Below are 23,309 nucleotides of genomic sequence, written 5' to 3' on the forward strand. Positions count from 1 at the left end.
TTCAATGACGTTGTATTTCGTCACAACGAAACCCTGTTTTACAATCCAATGCCTCTATACACCAAGGAATTCGAATTCAGTATACATTATAACATGAAATTTTACCCTCTGTAAGCCTACGTAATTGACGTGAATTAAAATAATGCCGACAACAATCACTAAAAATTGGTTGCGATCGTTTGGTGAGAGTTAATAGGTTGCTTGCGTACCACCTGGAACACCTTCGCGTACCATAGTCTGGGAACCACTTCTCTATACTATACTATATACAGTAGGGTGAGAAAAGATGGGAAAAAATGAAAGAAAATGTGTCCCATCTTCCCCCACTCTACTACATTACTTAGTATTTCGGTAAAAGTAATAGTACAGAAAATACTAAGCGCTGACGTCATCGCAAAAAAAGATTCCGTTTTTGCAATCAAATCACAATTTTTACTTTTAATTATCCACGCAGGAAGTATTAATTGATATGCACAGTGACGTCATAATGCAGCAATAATCGCAGCTTTCTACGCAGGTAAGCATTGGAGAGGAGACCGCGTACAAATAAGTTTCAAACACGCAGTAAGTATCCATACATGGATACTATGGCAGTACAAAGTAAGGAAATGGCTCCCATGGCCTTTGTATGACTTGTCTTGCTTTTCAGCCGAAATATAATGGTGTTTTGTTTAGCCGTTGCAATGAAAAACTTCGTACGCATGTGTGTGGCAGTACAAAGAAAGGAAATGAGCTCGTATGGCCTTTAAATGACTTTTTCAGCCGAAATAATAGTGTTTTTTTTAAAAGCATTAAGCATTGGAAATTGGAGCGCCTGGTTTTTGGGGATTATAGGCGCCAAATTATGAAAAATAATAGGGTGCTAAGGGTGTAAAGGTAAACCCTCACAGTGAGCGTGTCATAATTGGTATTTATGACGTCATAACAGCAGGAAAGTTACAATGGAAGAGTATGAAACGAAACTATTTGAATCAACCAATAGGAAACAAAGAAAAGCTAGAACAGGAGGTGCTTATATAAGCCAACCCTTTGATTGGTCACTTGCCCAGGTAAAACTGGGTGTCACGTGACGCTTGGCGACCGAGGCTTCGACTGATGGAAGACTGCGTTCAAGTAAAAACGTTAATTTTTTTATAAATGCTGCATTAAAGCAAAAAAATTAATTTAACAAAAAAGAAAGGAATAAAAGCCAGAAAAAAAGTTTAGTTTGAAGATTGTATTAAATCAAAAAGTTGCATACAAGCAACAAAAAAACTGTATCAGAGCAAAAAAATGTATATTTTTAAGACTTTGTTAGAGAAAAAAGTTTTCCTAGTTTTTAGGAAAACAATTGTACTTACCCTTAGGCTTTTACGACTGCGGTTTGCTGTGCGGACGAAACTAGGCCCAAGTGACGTCATCTTTTTCGCAACGTCATCAGTGACGTAAGGTATTTCGTCAGCGAGACTGTCTCTGTAGGAATTGGGTTAAAATTAATACGTCATTCATTTATTTATTTATTATTATACGTTAAAGTTTTAATAACATTTTTATTAATATTTTTAACGCAAACAAATTAAAAACTTGTTATGAATCAAAATATGTTTCAATCTCCTCATAGTAACATTTGGTAGTAAACAAAGAATATTTACAAAATGATATAACTGCATCCTCACGACTCTAAAAGATCGTTGTTAATTGTTTAAACACGATTACGAAACATGGGATATTATGTACTTATAGTGTCCCATCTTACCCCACAGTAATATATTACGTATAATACGGTGGGGGAAGATAGGACATCTTTACCACTTAATAATTAATATACTGATCGCGTTTTAAACAATTAACAACGGTCTATAAGAGTCGTGAGGATACGGTTTTATAATTCTTTAAATGTTTTTTGTTTACAACCAAATGGGACGAGAAAATAGAATAAAAAGGCGTCCCATCTTCCCCCACCCCACATTTTGTTCAGTCGTGCACGAAATGTCGGCCGGATTTAGAAAAATTAAAAAATGCAACACCTACCTAGCGGGCTTTACTAGCGCTTCAAATTCTGAAGCTAAATGACGTCGAACTGTAGCTTTGTTGACTGGTATACCGAGTGCGTTCGCCATGTCATCCGAGGTGAACGTGGGGTCTAGAACCAACAGTGCACCGTGGACACCGGAGTCCCTAAGACTGCCCGAATATTCTAAAGGAATGTAAAGCTAAGTTAGAACTGTAGTTCGGCACAGTGGTTAGCCAGTTAGATAAAATGCTGGTCGCTGCTACTACTGTGGACGTAGGTGTCCTTGGGCAGCACACTTAACGGCAATTGCTCGTCTAAATTGCATTACGAAAAAAATAAAAAAAATTACAAGAAACAGTTATAGCCACACACTTAGCGAATGTGGTAACTCGTAATCGGGCACGAGGTGTATGAAACAGAACACCCGTGTTATAATGACTGTCGTTGCCCCGCCATGCGAGGATAAATAACTTACATACGTGGTAACTCGTAATCGGACACGAGGTGTATGAAACAGAACATCCGTGTTATAATGACTGTCGTTGCCCCGCCATGCGAGGATAAATAAGTTACATACGTGGTAACTCGTAACCTAGTACAAGGTGTATGAAACAGAACACGTTAACGAATGTCGTTTCCCCGCCACGCAAAAGATACACGAGTTACATTTATTCATATTTTTAAATAGTGGCTGAGAAGAGTTTATACACATACGCCTACAAAGGCAGCAGCACACAGCCTGCAAGAGATATAACTTTACTAGGGCTTGAGCAGCATTATAAATAAGAGTTAAATTACCTTTCAGATCCACCGACTTAGCCCACTGTATTAACCTAGCGTTGTTCCACACCAGTACGTCGGTGTCACGTGTTTGACACATCTGCCTTCGTTCGTCTAATCGCTGCAATAAAACAAGATAAGTAAAAAATCAAATAATTGAATAAATGACAAATCGAACAACCTATTACGGGCCACTGGGTAGCGAGCCAATCCTGGCCTAAATGTGCAAGAAAACGAGGTGTATGGAACAGATCACCTGTGTTATAACGACTGTCGTTGCCCCGCCATGCGAGGATAAATAAGTTACATACGTGGTAACTTGTAAACAGGCATGAGGCGTATGAAACAGAACACCCGCGTTATAATGACTGTCGTTGCCCCGCCATGCGAGGATAAATAAGTTACACACGTGGTAACTTGTAAGCTGGCATGAGGTGTATGAAACAGAACACCCGTGTTATAACGACCGTCGTTGCCGGCCACACGAGAATAGATAAGTTACATTCATTTATCCATTCATACCTGCGTGTTAAACGCTAACATGCGCAGCAGTTCAATTCCCCGCATCGCGCTTTCTTGGTGGGACTTTTTCTCCATCCCTAGATGGCGCTCGAGATCCTTACGTGAAAGCGAGTGCAAAGTACGGCCGTCAATCAAGTGTTCACGGAAGCGTGACGCGTATTGCGTCAGACCTACGTCACGTAACCACTGTTCGCATACCCACCAGTGATCGAGCTGTCCCGCGGCTGACATGTTCCTGATTATGACGTCACAATAAGTATAAACAATACGTAGCATAGCAATGTGTGGTAGGGGTGGGGGAAGATGGGGCACCTTTTTATTCTAATTTCTCGTCCCAGTTGGTAATAAACAAAGAAAACCGTATTCTCACGACTCCCATATACCGTTGTTAATTGTTTATTAAAACATGATCAGGATATTTGAATATTATGTGCTAAAGGTGTCCCGTCTTACCCCATCCAACTATATACAGGACATATAGGTACAAGGTACTCATATATAGTATTTTATGGTTGAGTTGAAAAATAAATAGATATTTATATTTTATTAATTTATATATAAACAAGTTTTAACATCTTATTTGAGACGGATTTTGGTAAAAAAATTAGTTGTAGGAAAATTAAAAAAATAGCTTATTGTAAAATTAAAAATGAGGTACCAACAAAAGTACAGCAAGACCCACTGTATACACAACACATGTACTCACGCCACTGTAACAGCTGGGTTACGAAATTCTTCGATTGCCAACCATAGTTTGCGACGATGCAACACGTTGTCTATGTTAAGACACTTGTCCAACTCTGACTCGGATAACCCCAGCAACACCTACGTGGATATGAGGATTAGAATGGGGCACAGCGGTTTTTGGAATGAGATTTTGTAGCACAGTGTACTATATATATATAATATTAAAGGGTGGAGTCCGTGTTTTTATTCTTTATCTTTAACAATAACACCAACGTAGATGGATACGAGTTTTAGAATGGAGGTAATTTTTGCATTGAAAATATGTTTGTTATTTTGTTCGAGTCGCATAACGTGGGGCACAGGGCACATGCAGTAAGGTGAAATAAGCAAGGACAGGTTTGCATTTTTTCTGTTCCATTTGGTAGTTTTATGTTTTATAAAAAAATAGATAAAAAACGTTTAATTCTTATGCATAAACGTTAAACAAATTACAATATTACACAATCGTTTATTTAAACCATAAGATAAATAGGACTCTCTGTCACTTATACAAAACTTATACAAAATGCAACAAATATTGCAAAACCAATCACATTTTATATAATTATTAAAATTTAGATACAACATTTGGTAGTAAACAAAGAACATTTAAAGAATTATAAAACCGTATCCTCACGACTCCCATAGACCGTTGTTAATTGTTTAAAACACGATCAGGATATTTGGATATTATGTGCTAAAAGTGTCCCATCTTGTCCCACCCTACTATACAAAAAATACAGTTTATATAAAAAGCTTTAGAATGCAACAAAAATTACATTAGCACAATGTTTTATAAACGCCTTAACATAAACAGGCCATACTTTTCCACTTTTGATATTTTCCGCACATTCTTTACTGTACTGGCCCATATGCAACACAAGTTCCAACCACACGAGAACCGCATCTGCTCGCCATCTGGAAAAATAGTTTTTATTACGACACTTGTGTTATAACTCATGCTCGCGGTCGGGCTACGTGTGGTTAAAAGCTGATATATAGTAGGGTGGGGGAAGATGGGACACCTTTTTGTTCTAATTTCTCGTCCCATTTGGTGTTAAACAAAGAACATTCAAAGAATTATAAAACCATATCTTCGCGACTCCCATAGACCGTTGTTAACTGTTTAAAACACGATCATGATATTTGGATATTATGTGCTAAATATGTCCCATCTTCCCCCACAGTACTCTACATACTGGGATAAATAGGATTTTTATTTCGACATTTTTATTTAAACCATACGTCACGGAATGGTCTATAGGACCACAGGAAAGGATGTGGAGAACGAGACAATGCGGAAATGGGGCGAAAAAAATATTTTCGTTTCAATTACTCGTCTCATTTGGTTGTAAACAGAGCCAGCAAGAATTATAAAACCGTATCCGCACGACTCCCATAGACCGTTGTTAATCACGATCTTTGGATATTATGTGCTAAAGGTGTTCCAACTTTCCCCACCCTACCATACGTGTATGCCCGATGCGGTTGAACTAGTGGTAAACGGTATTTTTTGCACAATTAAAAAAAACAACTTTTTTTGGCAAAATTGTGACGAAACTCACTTGTGCATTGGAAGATTTTGATTGGTCGTCAGGGTTTCTTTCTTTTCCTCCTCGGAGCGTTCGAAGAGATTTGATTGGCTAGAGGTGAGAAAAACGTCCGCGTCTGGAAAAATTATTTTTTTAATAATTTAAAAAAATAAAATTTAAACGTTTTTATTTACTGGTATAAGTGACTGCAAAATAACTGTTTTGACAATATAAAAATTTGACCTGTTTTTGCCAAGACAGCACATACAACAATCGAATGATATAAATGGTAAATAGGACGTTAGAACTGTTTAGATTAACTTAATGCATTTAATTGGAAAATGTTTATATTTGGTACAAGAACAGTTTTAAAATTTGTTTTTTCAATACAGCACATTACAACAAATAGAAAGATTCAATTTTAAATGTAATTTTTTACATTTAATTAAGAAAAGTTTTTTGGCGTCGATAATATTAAGGAAAAGTAAAACTTAAAATAGATAACTTAAATTTAAAGATAGAAAACTTAAAATTAGGTTACGTGCTGTAGATATTGAGGTAGTAGAATAAACAAAACTAATATGACTACCACAGCAAACTTTAAATAAACAATTAATTCGCTTGAATTAATAATTTCAATTACAACAAAACACAAACGTGTTAAAAGTAAACACGAAACTTTAAACGATTCTGATTGGATGAAACTATCACGTGACAACAACTACGATGGTGCATACACAAACAACATCCAGTGACGTCATGCATACGTAAAAGTGATAATTATGACGTAGTGGCAACGTCACGCGAGAGCCCCAAAACGCATCAACGCCAGTGAAGTCGGGTAAAAAAGGAACGAAAAACAAAATTTAGTTTGTCGTGTTTTTCTAATATTTTTTTCCGGTGTTTACTGGCGTTTTGGGCTTTCATGGAAAATGCAAAAAGTGCAATTATTACGCCACGGCAAGCCAGACAAACCTGAACAAAGAGAACTGACGGAAAAAGAAGCATTTCTTGGGAAAGTACGACTGGTAAGCGGCCCTGGTGGTGGAGCAAGCATGTTAGTGTTTGGTGGGGTAAGATGGGAATGTCAAAATAGGGGCAAGATGGGAATAAAACGTTGGCAAGTTAGAAGTAAAAAAACTCGGGATAAAATTCAGACAAAGAAAAAAAAAACATGAAAAGTTGGAACTATTTTAAAAAAGTTCTAAGTGCAATTTTTTTAGCATAGAATTTGAGTTTGTTTGTGCTAAAGTTTTTCTCTCGTTTTTTTTTCAGGCTACAATTAAACATCGCTTTTGAAAGCGGGCGATATATTCGTATAGGTTGTGAAAAATACACTGTGAAACATTGTTCTCGTGTATAGGACTATTAAACATCCAGAAGCAATTGGTGTAATTACAAGTTTCGTTTACTATTCCTGTACGAACCATTCTCACCACGTATATAAGTAACAAATAACCACATAGCCACGCATTGATAGACCCATAATTAATATAGGCGCCTATGTAACTACGCTTCTAGTGCTGGTACTTGAAAATACAGCGATACAATTTAATTCACACACGAGATTTTAGAGAAAAATCCCATTTTTTAAAATTTAGTTTCTTGCTATTTTTTCACTGTTTTATGGAAGATTTTGTTTAAATGAATTGAAGTGGTTTTATTAATGAAGTATTCTTACTTTTAACTGTAATGCTAAGTAAAACAAGTCAAGAAAACTATTCAAAATACGTTGAACCGTAAACAGTTTTAGAGAATCACTAAGCACATGTAACAAACTAATCCAAATACGCTGTAAGAAAAAACATTTAAAATTCGTAATGTGGTATAGTAGGGTGGGGGGAGATGGGACACCTTTAACACATAATATCCAAATATCCAATCGTGTTTTAAATACTTAACAACGGTGCATGGGAGTCGTGAGGATACGAATTTATAATTCTATGAATTTTCTTTGTTTACTAGCAAATGGGACGAGAAATTAGAATGAAAATGTGTCCCATCTTTCCCACCCTACTATATATTTTATTGTGGGTCTTAAGTGAGATCATTTGTAAAGATACAATTCCAAATTCAGTCGTTACAACAGCGCTATGCGAGGGTCATGACGTCACATATTGTGTCTTTAGACGCGGTTGGTATTCTCACGGGAAAACTAGGATTATAAAGACCGCATGCGCTCCGTCGGTCATAGTTGCGTGTTGCAGAAGTAAAGCAATTACGACAATGAGTCACAGTCGTGTGTGCGTGCGTGCGCGGGTGGGAATTAAAACGCTAGAAGTTTAAACTTGAAAATAATGTTAAAACACTTTAAAGTTTTCAGAATACGGTCGGGAAGTTTTATGCTGGTCAAAAAGTTTCGCAGTTTAAGTCAAGATATTGAGATTATTCCCATAAATTAAGATCGCAATATGGAGTGTTGTAATTATACTTATCTACTTCTATGTATAAACCACCATAGTGTTTGCAACATATGCACAAGTTATGCATTTTATGTTAGTTCAAAATCGCTAACTTGAATGAATGTATGTAACTAATTTATCTTCACATGGCGGGGAAATGACAGTCGTTATAACACGGGTGTTCTGTTTCATACACCTCGTGTCAGCTTACAAGTTACCACGTATGTAACTTGTTTATCCTCGCATGGCGGGGCAACGACAGTCGTTATAACACTGGTGTTCTGTTTCATACACCTCGTGTCAGCTTACAAGTTACCAGTATGTAAATTTGTTTATCCTCACATGGCGGGGCAACAACATTCGTTATAACACTGGTATTCTGTTTCATACACCTCGTGCCAGCTTACAAGTTACCAGTATGTAAATTTGTTTATCCTCACATGGCGGGGCAACGACAGTCGTTATAACACGGGTGTTCTGTTTCATACACCTCGTGCCCGCTAACGAGTTACCACGTGTGTAACTTTATGAGTGATTATTTTTTTGTATGGCTGACAATTCCGTGTACTCCAAAAACACCTTGAAACACTGCGTATACATCTCAGGCAATTAACGGCAAAAAAATTTACGAAACTTACTAAATTTTTTACGCTGTATTTTTGCCGGATTTGAATATTTAGTTTAAAATTTGCGCGACACCGTGTAATAGTGCTGACCGCTGAATTATTGGGAACGAATTTCTGAAGTCATTACTTTTAAAAGTAAATAAAAAAAAATAAACAGGGAAACACTGCATCTCGAAAACCAATCCGGAAACACTATAAGTGTCCCGCAAATAATATATACGAAAATACTGTTTTCAAAAATTAAAACCCCAAAAGCCAACTGTAGTACAAAAAAAGGGAACACCTAAAAAACTCCGGTCTCAGTCAATTAACGGCGAAAAAATTGATGGAACTTACTCGCTATGTCGAGACTCTTTCTGTTTTTCCCACGGCGGAAAGCGCGGGAAAGAGACCCGGAAATATTCTGCACGATTTTGGTTCGTCTGGTGTATGAATGTCCAAGGGACCCTCCGTTTACCACATCAGCGTGGACGTCCTCACTTGAAGAGGAGTTTCCTCCGGACCCTTGCCCCTGGAGGTAGTGGCGGGGAGAGGTGGGAGAAGATGCAGGGATCAAAAGAGGATCTTGGAGCTGGGAAGCAGAGTTCGGCTCCGTTCCTCCTGGAAAATAGAAAAGGATCTCTTAAAATCTTCCTATTTTTTCCCCCGCAAAAACAGTATTTCATAAAATATTTTAAAAAGGAAAAAATCACAGTACTTGTTTTCGTAAAGTATAAAAAATGATTATAAAGTATAGGCTGGGGCAATCTGGTCCATGTTTACATTCTCCTTTATCGTCCCATTTTGTGGTAAATAGCGAATATTTACAGAAATGCATAACCGTATCCTCAGCACGACTCGCGTTGTTAATTCTTAAACACGAGGGAAATATGGGAAAATATTTGCCAACCGTATCCCATCTTACCCCACCAAACACGACAGCAATACAATATATACATAAGACATATATAGCACCATACCTGATATATTGAGTGTCTTATTATGAGTTGCGTAACTTTCTTCAACCGAAATATGGAACGACCTTCGTTTCGAGCCTTGGAGTTGAGAGCTGGCTGTTCGGAGCTGAAATAAAAGGTGTTTTGTTAAATCCACACGCCATATATCATAAATTTATAGATAGTTAAACGTACTGGCATTTTCTTCGCCATTTGGTTTATTTTAACTTTATAGAATGGTATGGGCCAACTCTGGACTAAAAATCAAAGGTGTCATTACGTGCCACGCAGTAAAACCTCGCCAATATAGAATAGCATCGTACATAATATAGTAGGGTGGGGAAGATGGGACACCTTTAGCACATAATATTCGAATATCCTGATCGTGTTTTAAACAATTAACAACGGTCTATGGGAGTCGTGAGGATACGGTTTTATAATTCATTGAATGTTCTTTGTTTTCTACCAAATGGGATGAGTAAATAGAATAAAAAGGTGTCTCATCTTTCCCCGCCTTACTATATATAGAATACAAAAACACCTTAATACGTTTAGGCAATACGCTAAAGGCATGTAACAAGCAAAGTTTACGTCACGAAAAAACAAAGCGTAGAAGCGTGAGAACGTCGTTATCACAATAACCACAACTGATAAGACTTAATGGGTACATTGATCTAAAACTGATCGCTGCTTTAAACAGAACGAAATATGAAACACCCACAATCGTATGTTATGTTAGAGCCATATTTGGTTTGTGTGCAGTTAACGGACGTCAAGGTATCTACTAGTTTGTAACAACATTTAAAAATACAGGATCTAGGAAATACGTAACCGACAAAAATGATCAAAAATATTAAACTAACTGCATGAGGATACCTGTAACCCGTCTTACCCCACAGTATTATATTTCATATGTTAAAGTTACAAAATAGATCACTCACAATTAACACTTCGGCTTCCATCTCACGAAGTCTCTTCTCGTTTCCCACTACCTCTCCTCGCAGTGACGTCACGATTTCCACTTGGTCCTGGAGTCGACGTGAAAGATCATTTCGTTCACGTGTGAGTCGGTTTCTCTGGTCGTCGGATTCTCTCATTATCTCCTCGTTCTCCTGGGAGGAGTGAGAGAAAAGTGAAAAGGAGCAAGTGACGTAGGCGGGAATGAAACGAAATTTTTACTTATCTCTTTAAAAAAGATAGCGAGGATCATGTTATTTAAAGAACAAAGTGAAGGGAATCAACAGCAAAACAACTGTTGTTAAAACAGGCTATATATGGCCAGGCTTCGAACGTATATAACTTCCGTTTTAAAAAAATGTGTTTTTTGTGTTTTTGACATTATACGCTACTGCTCGCCAGCTCTATATAATATTTATGGTGTGTAGTAGGATGGGGGAAGTTGGGACACCTTTAGCACATAATATTTAAATATCTTGATCGTAATTTAAACAATCAACAACGAACCATATGGGAGTCGTGAGGATACGGTTTTATAATTCTTTGAATGTTCTTTGTTTACTTTCAAATTAGACGGAAAAAAGAAGAAAAAGGTGACCCATCTTCCCCACCCTACTATATGCATTAAAGAGTTGCATAATGTCAAAAATATATTAACTTAAACTCTGTGTTCGATATTTAACACCCGTGCAGAGAAAAAGTACAAGCATGACGTAAACCTCATAATTTCTGCTGCTTAAATTTCCAATAAAAAAATCGATGGTTATGACGTCAAACTAATAACCACAAATAAATCATTAGAACAGAATTATGACGTAATAATGAAGGGAATGTCGATATTCAACGATTTATTCATCTAATAAAGGCTTATGTAACTACATTATTTCTTAATTGATTTTGACAGAATTTTGCAAAATGGTTATTAGTGCTTATTTACAGTTTTAGGAAACATTTAGAAACCAATTAACAAATTTTATCATAGCCAAGCCAAAAGTCATATTAAAAATCATAAAAAATAAAAAAATTAAAGGTAAAAAGTACAACACATGCACAATTTTTTTATAAAAACACACGCATAACTGTTAAGTTTCTCAACAAAAAAAAATTTTTTTTTAAAACAAGAAAAAAAGTAAAAAATAAAAAGAACAAATTGTTTTATCCTACCTTAATTTGAAGTTCAAATTCCCTGATAAAGTCTCGAAGTTGTTCTTCTTTATCATCAATGGTGTTCTGCATCTCCTGGATCTGGTTAAGAAGTTCCGTCTTCTCTTGTTTCAATCTCTTACGGTCGGATGTAAGAGCTAGCGAGGATTTTTTAAAATTAATTTTTTTACCTTAATTTTCTTTTAAGACATTTTTATGACATTTTTTTTTTTTTTTTTTATTTATTTTTTTTTTATTTTTTTTTTATTTATTTATTAATTTTTTTTTTTATTTATTTTTTTTTTAATAGTCTTTTAATAGTTTTTTTTACAAATAGTCTTCAACATTTATTTGTTTTTTATTGCTTTAAAAAAAACAAACATTTGATCAATTTGAAAACCTCATTTCATTTTTTATAGAACTAAACTATTTATTTCAACTAACAATAATTACCTAGCATTGATTCTTTGTTGCGGTTCTCGCTGTTTGTAACTTGTTGTTTTAAGTTTTCGATTTCTTTTTGCAGCTGTCGGTTGCTTCCGTTCAGCGACTTATTTTCCTCAACCACTTTGTTGAGTTGCATCGTGTCTGTGGTCAAACGGGTTCGTGTTAACAAAACAGATCGAATCCAGTTTAATCATTATAAGCTTTTCCTGTCCAGCGCTGTGGCAAACGGTTATCACACCTGCCTACAAACCAAAGGTATTGGGTTCAAGGCTTGACACTGCTACCATTGTGGGCGTATGTGTTCTTGGACAAGACACTTAACGGCAATTAGTTCAAATAATCAAAGTCATGAACCCCAGAACACGCCTGTTATAACGACTGCCGTTGCCCCAACACGCGAGGATAAAGTAAGTCACATTCATTCATTCCATCCCATCACGGCCTACTTGAGATATATCTAGTACCTCTAGTAGGCCGTGATCCTATGCAGAAAATACGAATCCGGTCAATTCCGGTTTAATCCGGTTACAACCGGCCACCCACCTTGGCAGTGTGAACAAACTTCCTTCATCATTGATAACTCAAGTAGTTTCTGGTTTGTGACGTTTAGTTCGACTCTCAAGGTGTTCACTTCTTGGTTTGCTGATTGTATTGTGCCGTCTATGTGGTTTGCAAGCCGCCTGTTGTTATCTACCATCTTCTTAAACTTTGCCTGTTGGCAGATGAAAACTAAGTTAGCATAGGACCTCACCCATATAGAATAGAATGTGCATATACAATGTTGGGGTAATGGGCCAACTCTGGCCTAAATCCCAGGTCCAATGGCGTGACTTACTGTAGGACCTCACCCATATAAAATAGAATGTGCATATACAATGTTGGGGTAATGGGCCAACTCTGGCCTAAATCCCAGGCCCAATGGCGTGTCTCACTGTAGGACCTCACCCATATAAAATAGAATGTGCATATACAATGTTGGGGTAATGGGCCAACTCTGGCCTAAATTCTAGGTCCCATGGCGTGCCTCACTGTAGGACCTCACCCATATAAAATAGAATGTGCATATACAGTGTTGGGGTAATGGGCCAACTCTGGCCTGAATCCCATGTCCCATGGCATGCTTCACTGTAGGACCTCGCCCATATAGAATAGAATGTGCGTATACAATGTTGGGGTTATGGGCCAACTCTGGCCTGAATCCCGGGTCCCATGGTGCGCCGACTGCGCCCTATAGAACATCAACCATAAAACGTAGAATGTTTATCTATTTCAGTTGGCTGGCAACGTACACAGAGCATAAGTGAGTCCTAATTAGGACTAATTAGGGCAAAGCTACAGAGAGGTACTCAAGGGTCTGTATTCTTATAAGCACCTGCGCGTCCATAAGCAATCCACGCATCAAAGTTAACGAAGCATGTAGCGCGTCACGTTGCTGGGGCAACAAGCCTTCGGTGCGAAAAGTGTCGCCGGTGACGTCAGGTGTTCCGTTGCTCAAAGAAGTGGCGAAAATGAACTGCAGTATCTGCTCGTTTAACGAGTCTAAGGATTGTAACGCTGTAAAGAATAACAAATTGGTTAAAACATAATAGGACGCGGAGACGCATCAGGTAACGAAACACAAGCGGCATACACAATTTTCGCGCTACAAAGGTGAAACGTGTACAGACGCTAGTTATAACATAGGCGAGACAAAAATCACAAAGGTTATTTCAGTTTGTCCGCAACAATAGATACATACAACCGATATAGTAACGTACATACAACTATAATTACGTAGTAACCAATATATTATTGAAACGCACAGTAAAATTGTACTTTCAATTAATAATTCATTGCCGTAAGGCAATTAACAGGGCTAGCACGGTACTATAATAACCTACAGTGGGTCTTAACAATACGATTGTCGAACTGACTCTATAATAACAGTCGGTTTAAGAATGGGCGTTCTATCACAATGATACGGCTTGGAACGAGTTGAAAGAAGTCGGTTACTGTATGAATACACACGCGGCGGATTACATTCGGATTATAATACATCCTGTAATAGGTGTAGTTGAACACGTAGGACTAATCTCTTGGGAAAATAAACAGAGCATATTGCGAACTCGAGTGCTTTGCCCGACTACACCACGACTCTGAAGGGCCCTGTCTGTTGTACAGACTTACCCTGCTAGCTTTTATTCGCTTCACTACAAAAACTCAGCGAGACACGAACAATTAAAAACATTTGTCGCCCGTTATGAATTATTTCAGTTCAGACGGAACCCGATACCTAAAAAAATGAGTTACTTAAATTCTTAGCGTTGTCTGAAACATCGGTGGCGAAACCGAACACCTCAAGACGTGTCGTTAATTAAATCACGCCATCCGGCCAAACTAGGTGATTATTGGCGCGGTTGCCAATTGTTTAGGAAAACACGGCATAGAAACGCTCTCAATACCACTTCTAACGCTAAGACTTGCTTACATAACAGCCAAGTGATAGAGCTAGCGCTTGGCCAAAGTACTGGAGCGTCGTTTACTGTACAAACTTGCTGCTATCTCGTTTTACAATGAGAACGGGTAAAGTTCGCCAACCGAAACCTACTAAGAATGTCAACATCAGCTCAAGTGCTTTTTAAACAGTGTATGAGCTACCTCTGCTTTACGATAACGGGCTGTTGTTTATTGAAAACACACGAACCGTCGGTACAAATATGAGGTTAACGACTCTACATATGTGCGAGTAAGTGTATGAAACTGAACACCCGTGTTATAACGGCTGTTGTTGCCGTGCCATGCGAGGATAAATAAGTTACATACGTGGTAACTCGTAAGAGGAAACGAAGTGTATGAAACAGAACACCGGTGTTATAACGACTGTTGTTGCCCTGCCGTTCTAGGTTAAATAAGTTACATTTATTCGAAAACTTTAAAACGTTCAAAATCCTCGGTAATCTGCTCTACTGTACATTTTAACATACATGCTTGATTGGCTAGTACAACCATGCGAGAATAAAGCAAGTTACATTCATTCATTCAGAATCGTTACCACCGCGAAGAAATCCAATCTACCCTGTACATTTTAACACATATACTTGAATAAGCTATGTTCTATACAGCTGTAATAAACCACTGTCCAATCTCTTTCACTATAATCGTTACTGACCCGAAGTATGTGACGTGTAACTCAGATCTGCCTAAAGCCGTATTAAAATCGCATGAACGTAAATGACCGGACAGTTGGTTACGTTTCACCTATTTACGATCGCTTGTTAATAATATATGAACAACACCTTTCTCCTATAGTTTATGGCGAATCGTTGCTAAGCGAAATAATATGATTGTACTACATCATCATTTCGTAACTGCCAAATGTTGTTTGACATGGTAAGCTCAAACAATCGAACTTCATTTGTTCGGTCGTCTTACTAGCTAGAGTCCAAATGATAAGACTAAACCTTTTCATAGGATGCTGCCTAATGCTGCCTAACGCTTCTGCAGTTTCTGCTGTATTTTGCTGCTTGTTTTTACCGTGACTGTTGCTCGTCTGCCAAACTGTTGTGTCGTTTGTCGTTTCCCATTGTAAACGCGCAACAAGTTGCACGGAGGCGTGAAACCGCGTTACCCGCCGAGATAGCCCCACCATTCTTTTACACTTGGTGCTCATTTCCGATGAGTATCGCCTATCGCGCGGCGGGATGGCAACAAAGGTGATGTGACGTCGCTGGCATTCCGTTCTTTCCCCAGGTCAGCAGACCGGGCGCGATTCGTTTACGAAGTCTTTACCCAAATTACCTTACCAAACGCGCACAAAAACAGTTGCGGCTTACGGGACTGTTATCGCGCTGCCACGGATTTCGCATTTGCATTCCGGATCAACCAGCGAGCAGTCATTCGAGACAAAACAAAACTGAGAAAGCCGGAAACTGCGCCGCCACTTCCAGTCTACTGAAAGTTCAAGTGCATAGAGAATAATGGCGTATCAAATATCGCTGCTTACGGAGAACTGGAGAGCTTAATTAACATATACTTTCACCAATATTCGGTGATAAAAACGTTAAAACTGCGGCGAAGTCTTACTGCTCGCTTTGGTAACTATTATAATCTATATGGGTGGTAGCCTACAGCGAGGTACGGTTAGAGCTGGCCTATAGTTTAAGCCAGAGTTGGCCCATTACTCTGGCTAACTAAATCGACCATGCAGTAGGTATAATTGCTAGACTTTTAAAACAAAGAGACTTAACTCAATTCGCCCCTATACCACCACAGCTGGGTTGCAGCGTGGAGATAACACGAAAAGCCGGGTTAACACCTTGGACCAACAACGGCGCCGAATGACGTAGCAGGCTAATTAGTATATGACGTCATACGTCAAGGGGTTTACGCTTGGTTGATCGAGTGGTCTTAAAATACACAATGTCAGGATCAATAATGGTGATGTATATGTGGATATAGGGTAGGCACTTGATATAGTAGGGTGGGGGGCGAGACACATTTAGCACATAATAACCAAATATCCGGATCGTGTTTTAAACAATTAACAACAGTCTATGGTGATCGTGAGGATACGGTTTTATAATTCTTTAAATGTTCTTTGTTTGCTACCAAATGGGACAAGAAAATAGAAAGAAAATGTGTCCCATCTTTCCCCACCCTAATATATCTAAATTCTGCAATAAACAACTAAAGTTTATAGGGAAGTTGTTTTTGCACAAGGAGCATAAAAACGAGACCACATCCGATGGTGCTACCACTAAATCTACGCTACGTTTAACTTAAATAAAAGGAAGATTACAACACAAAAGAATGAGTGACCCAGATTAGAAAATCGACAGAAGATGACACTACATTTCAAGCACTTTGGTCCAGGGCCGAAAACACAAGTCTATTTTAAGAAACACAATGAATACAGAAAGGCGCACGCGTTGTTTCGATACTTAATGGCTCAAAAAGAGCTGGTAGCATTCACTACGCTAGGGTGGTAATGGGACACCATTCTGACTGGATAATGAATAACATTCCTTAAATGCCAACTAGGGGTCTATAGCTGACATGTCTTGGCTAAAACAACCTCGTAATTGAAGATAATTTTACAAGTCATGCCTTAACTGCGCTCTGTACAAGATAAAGTAACACTGATGTAGCTATTACATGCTATGTCTTCATTCATAATAAAAATAGAAAGTTCTGAATTAGACAGTGAAGTAGCCTGTACGCTTGTCTTGCTCGCTAAGTAGTCATTAAGATAAAATGATCACTTTAATATGCTCGTTACGTCCAAGATTCCGACAGAACGAGCAATCATATTAACCTTTTCGCTCCACCGTAAGATCTAATTAAGTCCGTGACGCAATTTCGTTACAGAATAGCAAATGACTATAGTTCTACACTGAATGCAAATGACAGCGGGGATATTCTATAAAAGCAATCTGCCGATCATTCCCATCTGTCGAATTGTTTCGAATATACACGATACGTCGATACGGTCTGGTGTGGCGCAAGAACCGTTGTATTTGGCGACCCGATGTTAAACTAATAATACCTTTGAGAATACGGACGTGTGTTTTAAGCGTCGTCCAATTATTAGTAACTCATTAATCGAAAACCCAGTGGTACACGTTAGTTTTTAAGCGACAGGAAAAGGCCTGGTTTGAAACAAGTAAACAAATTAAACTGAGTCGCAAAAATGTTACCATTTAAAAAAATATATTGTAGTTTTTAAATGCTTAATTTTTACGTTTGGTTTTTATATAAGTGGAGTCTAAGATTTATGCTAGAATTGGACTATTACCTCAATTTAGCCTACTGTCCAATTTAATTTCGGCATACACACAGTTATTGGAAAACAATGCCCTCGCGGGATCCGAAAACGAGAGTTACCGGGTAACACTAGGTTTGAAACATCGCAAAAATAACCTGGCAACACTGGTTTTGAATATCGCCAACGAACGTGACAAACGCTAAGCAAACATTACGTCATAGTTTTCGAAACCCGCTGTTTCTGATAATTACGTGGTTTACGCGTGGTAACATATATGTATATATATATATGTATATGGGAAACATAATAATAATTAATTGCAACTAAAAGTAGACTAACTTCACCAGCTACGAAACTCAAGCGCTTTTAACAGCGGTAACTTTAAGTGTCAGTTGTCTTTGACGGTGTGTGTGTTTTGTGACGTCATAAACACGGGAACAATAGCTCCAACACGAGACGTCTGTGCAATATTTACCGATTCCAGAACAACGCTGGGAACAAAGCGCTGAACTTGTTTTAAAAAGGCCAGTTCCAGAGCCGCATAAACCTAATAAATAGCTAATATAGTAGGGTGGGGGAAGATGGGACTCCTTTTCATTCTATTCTCTCGTCCAATTTGGTGGGAAGCATATAAAATTTAAAGAATTATGAAACCTTATCCCTACGACTCCCATATACCGATGTTAAGTATATAAAACACGATTAGGATGTTTGGATATCATGTGCTAAAGGTGTCCCATCTCCCCCCACCCTACTGTATTACGTGATTGAAGCAACAGTAAATAGCTACATATCTGCCTCTTTCCAGAGCCGCATACACCTAATGAATAGCTAATATTACGTGTTTAAAACGACTATAGTAACATACCTGTTTCCATGCATGCAAACTTGTTTTCGAAAGCGGCCGAAAACGAAGACGTATTTTCGCAGTCCTCTGATTTAATGAGTGGCCATGACGTATCGTACTTTGGCAAGATGATGTCTTTATCAAAAAATGTGACGGACTTTACTTTCTTTGTGCATTTTTCCGACAGTCGGTTTAAAGGTTTATTCTTTGCCAGGCATGGCTTCATTAAACAATCTACTTGGCTCATAACGAACAGTCTTTTTCTAACTTAAACAGTATTTTGTAAAGGATCTAATAAAAAGTAAAAGCGCATGGAAATTTGAAACTATTCTGGACTAAAGACATATACCTGTATACGAGCATTTTCAAATATAACCTGGACAAAAACAGCTCCAATGTGTCACTGTCCACGCATTTCTGAAACCGCATGAAAATTTTAAAAAGCGCATGAAACTGTTAAACTATTTCGGGCGACTTAGACGGCACTATCGCATCTAATCTGGGCAAAATCAGGTGCTATCTTGTCTAAATATTTGAGTATATTTCTGCCTCGCATGGTCCAATAACTCTCTTATGTGCTGTGTACTAGCATCTGTTCAGACCGCCTGTGGAGAAAGCAGTACCTCTCCAGAAATTGATTACCCACACTGTGTGCGGTGCGTGTTGTTTAGTACTATATACCACCGTTAGCCGAAAACAGCCGAAAACAGCCGCAAACTCGCTTGACACCTTCCAACTGAGAAAAAAGTGATTAGTAAACTATCAGAGGATGCTACAATAGAAGCCCTGCAGTGCCGCTGATACAGATTGGACGCGATTAACTCGCCGGGGTTTGTTTGCTTATGTCGCTTATAATCGCTCGTTGAAAACGTAAGTGTCAGCGCAGTTTGAACATCTAAAACTACACCACGTAAAACGAAGTAGATAAACAACAAAAGCGAAAGGGGCAGGAACTATGAACAACTGTAATAACTGATACATCGTCACTCTGGTGGAATAATACAACCTAAACACCCGTTACACGGATACTTCCTTCTCTAATAAAATCCGTCCTGTTCTTATCCTATCGATCGAGTGCGATCTGGAATAAGTACTTCTCATTTGACTATCGAGCGCTCTGTCGTATTCTCTTCGCTTACTAATCCAGTTGCGGTGTGCTGTAGCTATATACGCTGGTGTCGTGATGGTACTAAACCACACGAACTTAACGCGATGTTATCTGTACTTTCGCCGGGCAGAGTGGGGGAGATACTTGACATGTAACGAGCCAACAACGCTAATTACCGCTTGTTCTTGTGTTGCGCTTTAAACGGCAATGGCGTCCCAGCAGCTGCGTTGGTCGCCGTTGGCTGGAACTGAAGTAATAAATACTCATGTTCCGAGCAATATGATATGAAAGTAATGAATAAAATCATTACAGCCGCTGTGAGCCACGAAGGTAACAGATGACTTGTTGTAAATAAATCGATTGTGAAACGACATGGAAACGCCTAATATTCAAAGCAAACAAAGCTGTCATCGGTTTTGACTCTGAATTAAGGATTAAGGAACAGGAACCAGGAAGCGGTAACGGAGAATTTCAAAGCGCACGAACCGTGGCTGCAGGTTACAAACATTACGGGAACTTTGTGGCAAAGTTTTGTGCGCGTGTATAGAGCCGCCGCGACCAACGCGTTTTGGTGACCATATTTGGTAATGGTAGGAGGCATCAGATCGCATTGACGAACAGCGTAAATCAACCCGTGCGTCGTAACACTTCCACGTATTGTACCCTTGGTTCGTGCTTGGTATTGAACTTAACTTTAAATAATAAACTTGATCGCAAGTGTTAGTAATGATAGTAGAGCATATACACTACAAGCCAACTATCCTAAATTGAATATAGTAAAGCTGGGGAAGATGGGATACCTTTAGCACATTATATCCAAATATCCTGAAATTCCTGATCGTGTTTCAAACAATTAACAACGGTTTATGGGAGTCGTGAGGATACGGTTTTAGAATTTTTTGAATCTTCTTTGTTTACTATTAAATGGGACGAGAAAATGGAGGAAAAGGTGTCCCATCTTCCCCCACCCTACTTTATATACATATAGTTTTAAAAACACATTACAGAGAGATTTTACAGCTTGTCAAATACAAATTTCATGATAATTTTACATGTAAAGTTAGGTGGGGGAAGATGGGACAACTTTTTCTTTTATTTTCTCGTACCATTTGGTTATAAGCAAAGAACAATCAAACAATGAAAAAAATATTTACTGCAGATCAAATACAAATTTGATCACAATTTTACATGTATATATCCTATAGTATTAAGAAACACATTATTAGGTTAAGTAGTTTTAAACCTAGAACAACAACCTATCTGTTACAAAGTGACCATATTTGAACTGTGTACATTGTAAACACAGTTGAAGAATCAATTCATATTTAGTTATGGTAAACACACAGAACTTTCAAACTTGATCGGTCATAAATTCACTGTACAAACAATCTGTTGCATTCAAACTGTTTAAAGATATTAGACATTAAATTTACTGAGTTTAATGCTTGATATTGATACTATTATTAATAGTAACTACTTGGTCAGTCATAACTTTACTGTACAGACAATCTGTATGGCTCAATTCGTTGTATACAACCTGTTTTAAATGTATTAGGTTTTAAAATAAAAAAATCTACAAAATACAAATGCTAAATGCACCCAAATAATAAGTTGAAACATTTTTCTTAAATGCACGAACAATCTGTATTGCTCAAATTATGTTCAAATCTTTTTTTAAGCAGTTATTACCAGTCTTTTAGACAACAAAATCACAAAATGTGGATCCCATTTATATATAGTTGCTTAGTGGTCAATAAAATAACGCACGGAAATAAGTTAAAACAAACATAGGTAGTTTCATAGATTAAACTTTGTGGCCTGGATTACTTTTTTTTGCCCCGCCATGCGAGGATAAATAAGTTACATACTTGGTAAATCGTGAGCAGGCATGAGGTGTATGAAACTGAACACCTGTGTTATAACGACTGTTGTTGCCCGCCATGCGAGGATAAATAAGTTACATACTTGGTAAATCGTGAGCAGGCACGAGGTGTATGAAACTGAACACCCGTGTTATAACGACTGTCGTTACCCCGCCATGTGAGGATAAATAAGTTGCATACGTGGTAACTTGAAAGCGGGCACGAGGTGTATAAAACGGAACACCCATGTTATAATGACTGTCATTGCCCCGCCACAAGAGAATAAATAAGTTACCAGAAGCGTGTTTTAACAACTGTTGAGATAAATAAGTTATTATTATTACATTACGTGCGATTACATTAAAAAACTACTAACCTGTAGAGAGGTAGTCAGTTTTGTTATCCATCTTTTTCTTGGTGCAGGGCATGAACAATTTACTCATCACAAAAACTTAACATTAACTTAAACATTAACACATAATACCATAGCAGCACATGATCTAAAACAGCAAATTATATTGTGTATGAAAATAAATGTATTGGTTTTGAGTTGGGTATTTTTATCCTAATTTGGATGTGCCTGTACATTGTAGTGACTGTACGTCTGTACTATAAGACCACACTGTTTCTTAGTTATTCGGCATATATGTATAATCTGTGCTAGTGGAAAATCCTCTTCTACGTTATCTGCTAACTACCAAAAAACAACCTCTAACACTTTCCACCAGCCTAATCTGCAACGTACCCGTACTGGAGGATTCTTCACTGGCACCACGAGGTTTGGGTTTATATATTCTCTAATTCGAGTCTTAAAACTTTCTTTTCTATTTTGCGGAACTTAATATAAATAAATTATTGCGACATTAACTTCTTGCGTGACTAGAGATTTAGGGAAGTGAATTCGTTTCGATTGGTTAGACTACCTGTTCCTGTATCGCTTAGTTGCTGTATTTTATTTAACTCAATAGTTCTCATTATTCGGGGGCAGTGAGTAGTTCTGTTTTGACGTTAACTACCTCTTAATAAATACACAAATACCACCACATGCGAAAATGCACTTGTGTTTTCGATCTTGTTGAATGAGATTTCGCGGGAATAACCGAATATAAAAACACTGATATACGGTATCTATGTGTATTTAAATGCTTTTTGATCCGACGTTTTTTCACCTGCATTTTATATTTTACTTTTTGCAATTACTATTTAATGCACCTTACATACGTGTACATAACGTTGTATTAAAATAATCGGAACTAATCGCCATAAATGAACTATACGCACACACGAGGAAACCTACCGAACCAAATTTTGGTAAAAAGCTATCAGAAGCTTTACTAATGTTTCATTTTCCCACACTCTGGATGCTTTTATGCAAATCACTTCTCAAATTGATAACAAGTGTTTTCTCCCCACTGTCTTAATTAAGAAAATATAACGTATGTTAACATAAATATTAAATGCAGTCACAGAACTAGATAATACCAATTACATGTTGACGATCATTTGATTAGTGACCTCTGGGTTGGAGCAATTGTTGTTAAGTGTCTTGCCCAAAGACACATACACCAACAATAGTAGCAGCGACGAGCCTTGAACCCATTACCTCTGGGTTGGAAGCGAACCACTTTGCCACGGTGTCGGACTATTAACTTATGAATTAACTTTTCTTTGTTCATAAGCCAGTAG

The 23,309-nt window shown here is 37.9% G+C and overlaps 1 protein-coding gene across 3 annotated transcripts; it reads right to left on the bottom strand.

Annotated features, from left to right (window-relative positions):
* Nucleotides 1-409: 409 nt before the first annotated feature.
* On the bottom strand, nt 410-22,143 carry LOC149741098 (kazrin-like). 3 transcript variants are annotated; one of them, XM_089880893.1, is made up of 17 exons: nt 22,000-22,143; nt 13,436-13,617; nt 12,607-12,775; nt 12,070-12,204; nt 11,638-11,774; nt 10,458-10,628; nt 9,541-9,643; nt 8,918-9,181; nt 6,529-6,591; nt 5,587-5,689; nt 4,846-4,939; nt 4,002-4,120; nt 3,296-3,530; nt 2,792-2,894; nt 2,011-2,176; nt 1,341-1,452; nt 410-1,103 (listed from the first exon to the last, which is right to left on the bottom strand). In XM_089880893.1, the coding sequence occupies exons 1-17, from the start codon at nt 22,064-22,066 to the stop codon at nt 1,038-1,040; spliced, it is 2,289 nt and encodes a 762-aa protein (XP_089737019.1). In that variant the 5' UTR covers nt 22,067-22,143; the 3' UTR covers nt 410-1,037. The 3 variants fall into 3 exon arrangements, with proteins under 3 accessions (XP_089737019.1, XP_089737001.1, XP_089737009.1); XM_089880875.1 differs by lacking the exon at nt 22,000-22,143 and adding an exon at nt 18,675-19,301; XM_089880883.1 differs by lacking the exons at nt 6,529-6,591; nt 22,000-22,143 and adding an exon at nt 18,675-19,300.
* Between the last annotated feature and the right edge of the window lie 1,166 nt (nt 22,144-23,309).

Source organism: Ciona robusta, chromosome 1, assembly GCF_009617815.1.
Source record: "Ciona robusta chromosome 1, ASM961781v2".
NCBI classification, from domain to species: Eukaryota; Metazoa; Chordata; class Ascidiacea; order Phlebobranchia; family Cionidae; genus Ciona; species Ciona robusta.

Excerpts from the sequence above, each read along its gene's own strand:
- LOC149741098 (XM_089880875.1), bottom strand. The coding sequence starts at position 18,900 with ATGAGCCAAGTAGATTGTTTAATGAAGCCATGCCTGGCAAAGAATAAA. Across the intron at positions 6,592-8,917 it reads AAAGAGTCTCGACATAGCGA|GGCCGCTTACCAGTCGTACT; the intron begins GTAAGTTCCATC and ends CTCCACCACCAG. Across the intron at positions 3,531-4,001 it reads AACCCAGCTGTTACAGTGGC|GAACATGTCAGCCGCGGGAC; the intron begins GTGAGTACATGT and ends CGTCATAATCAG.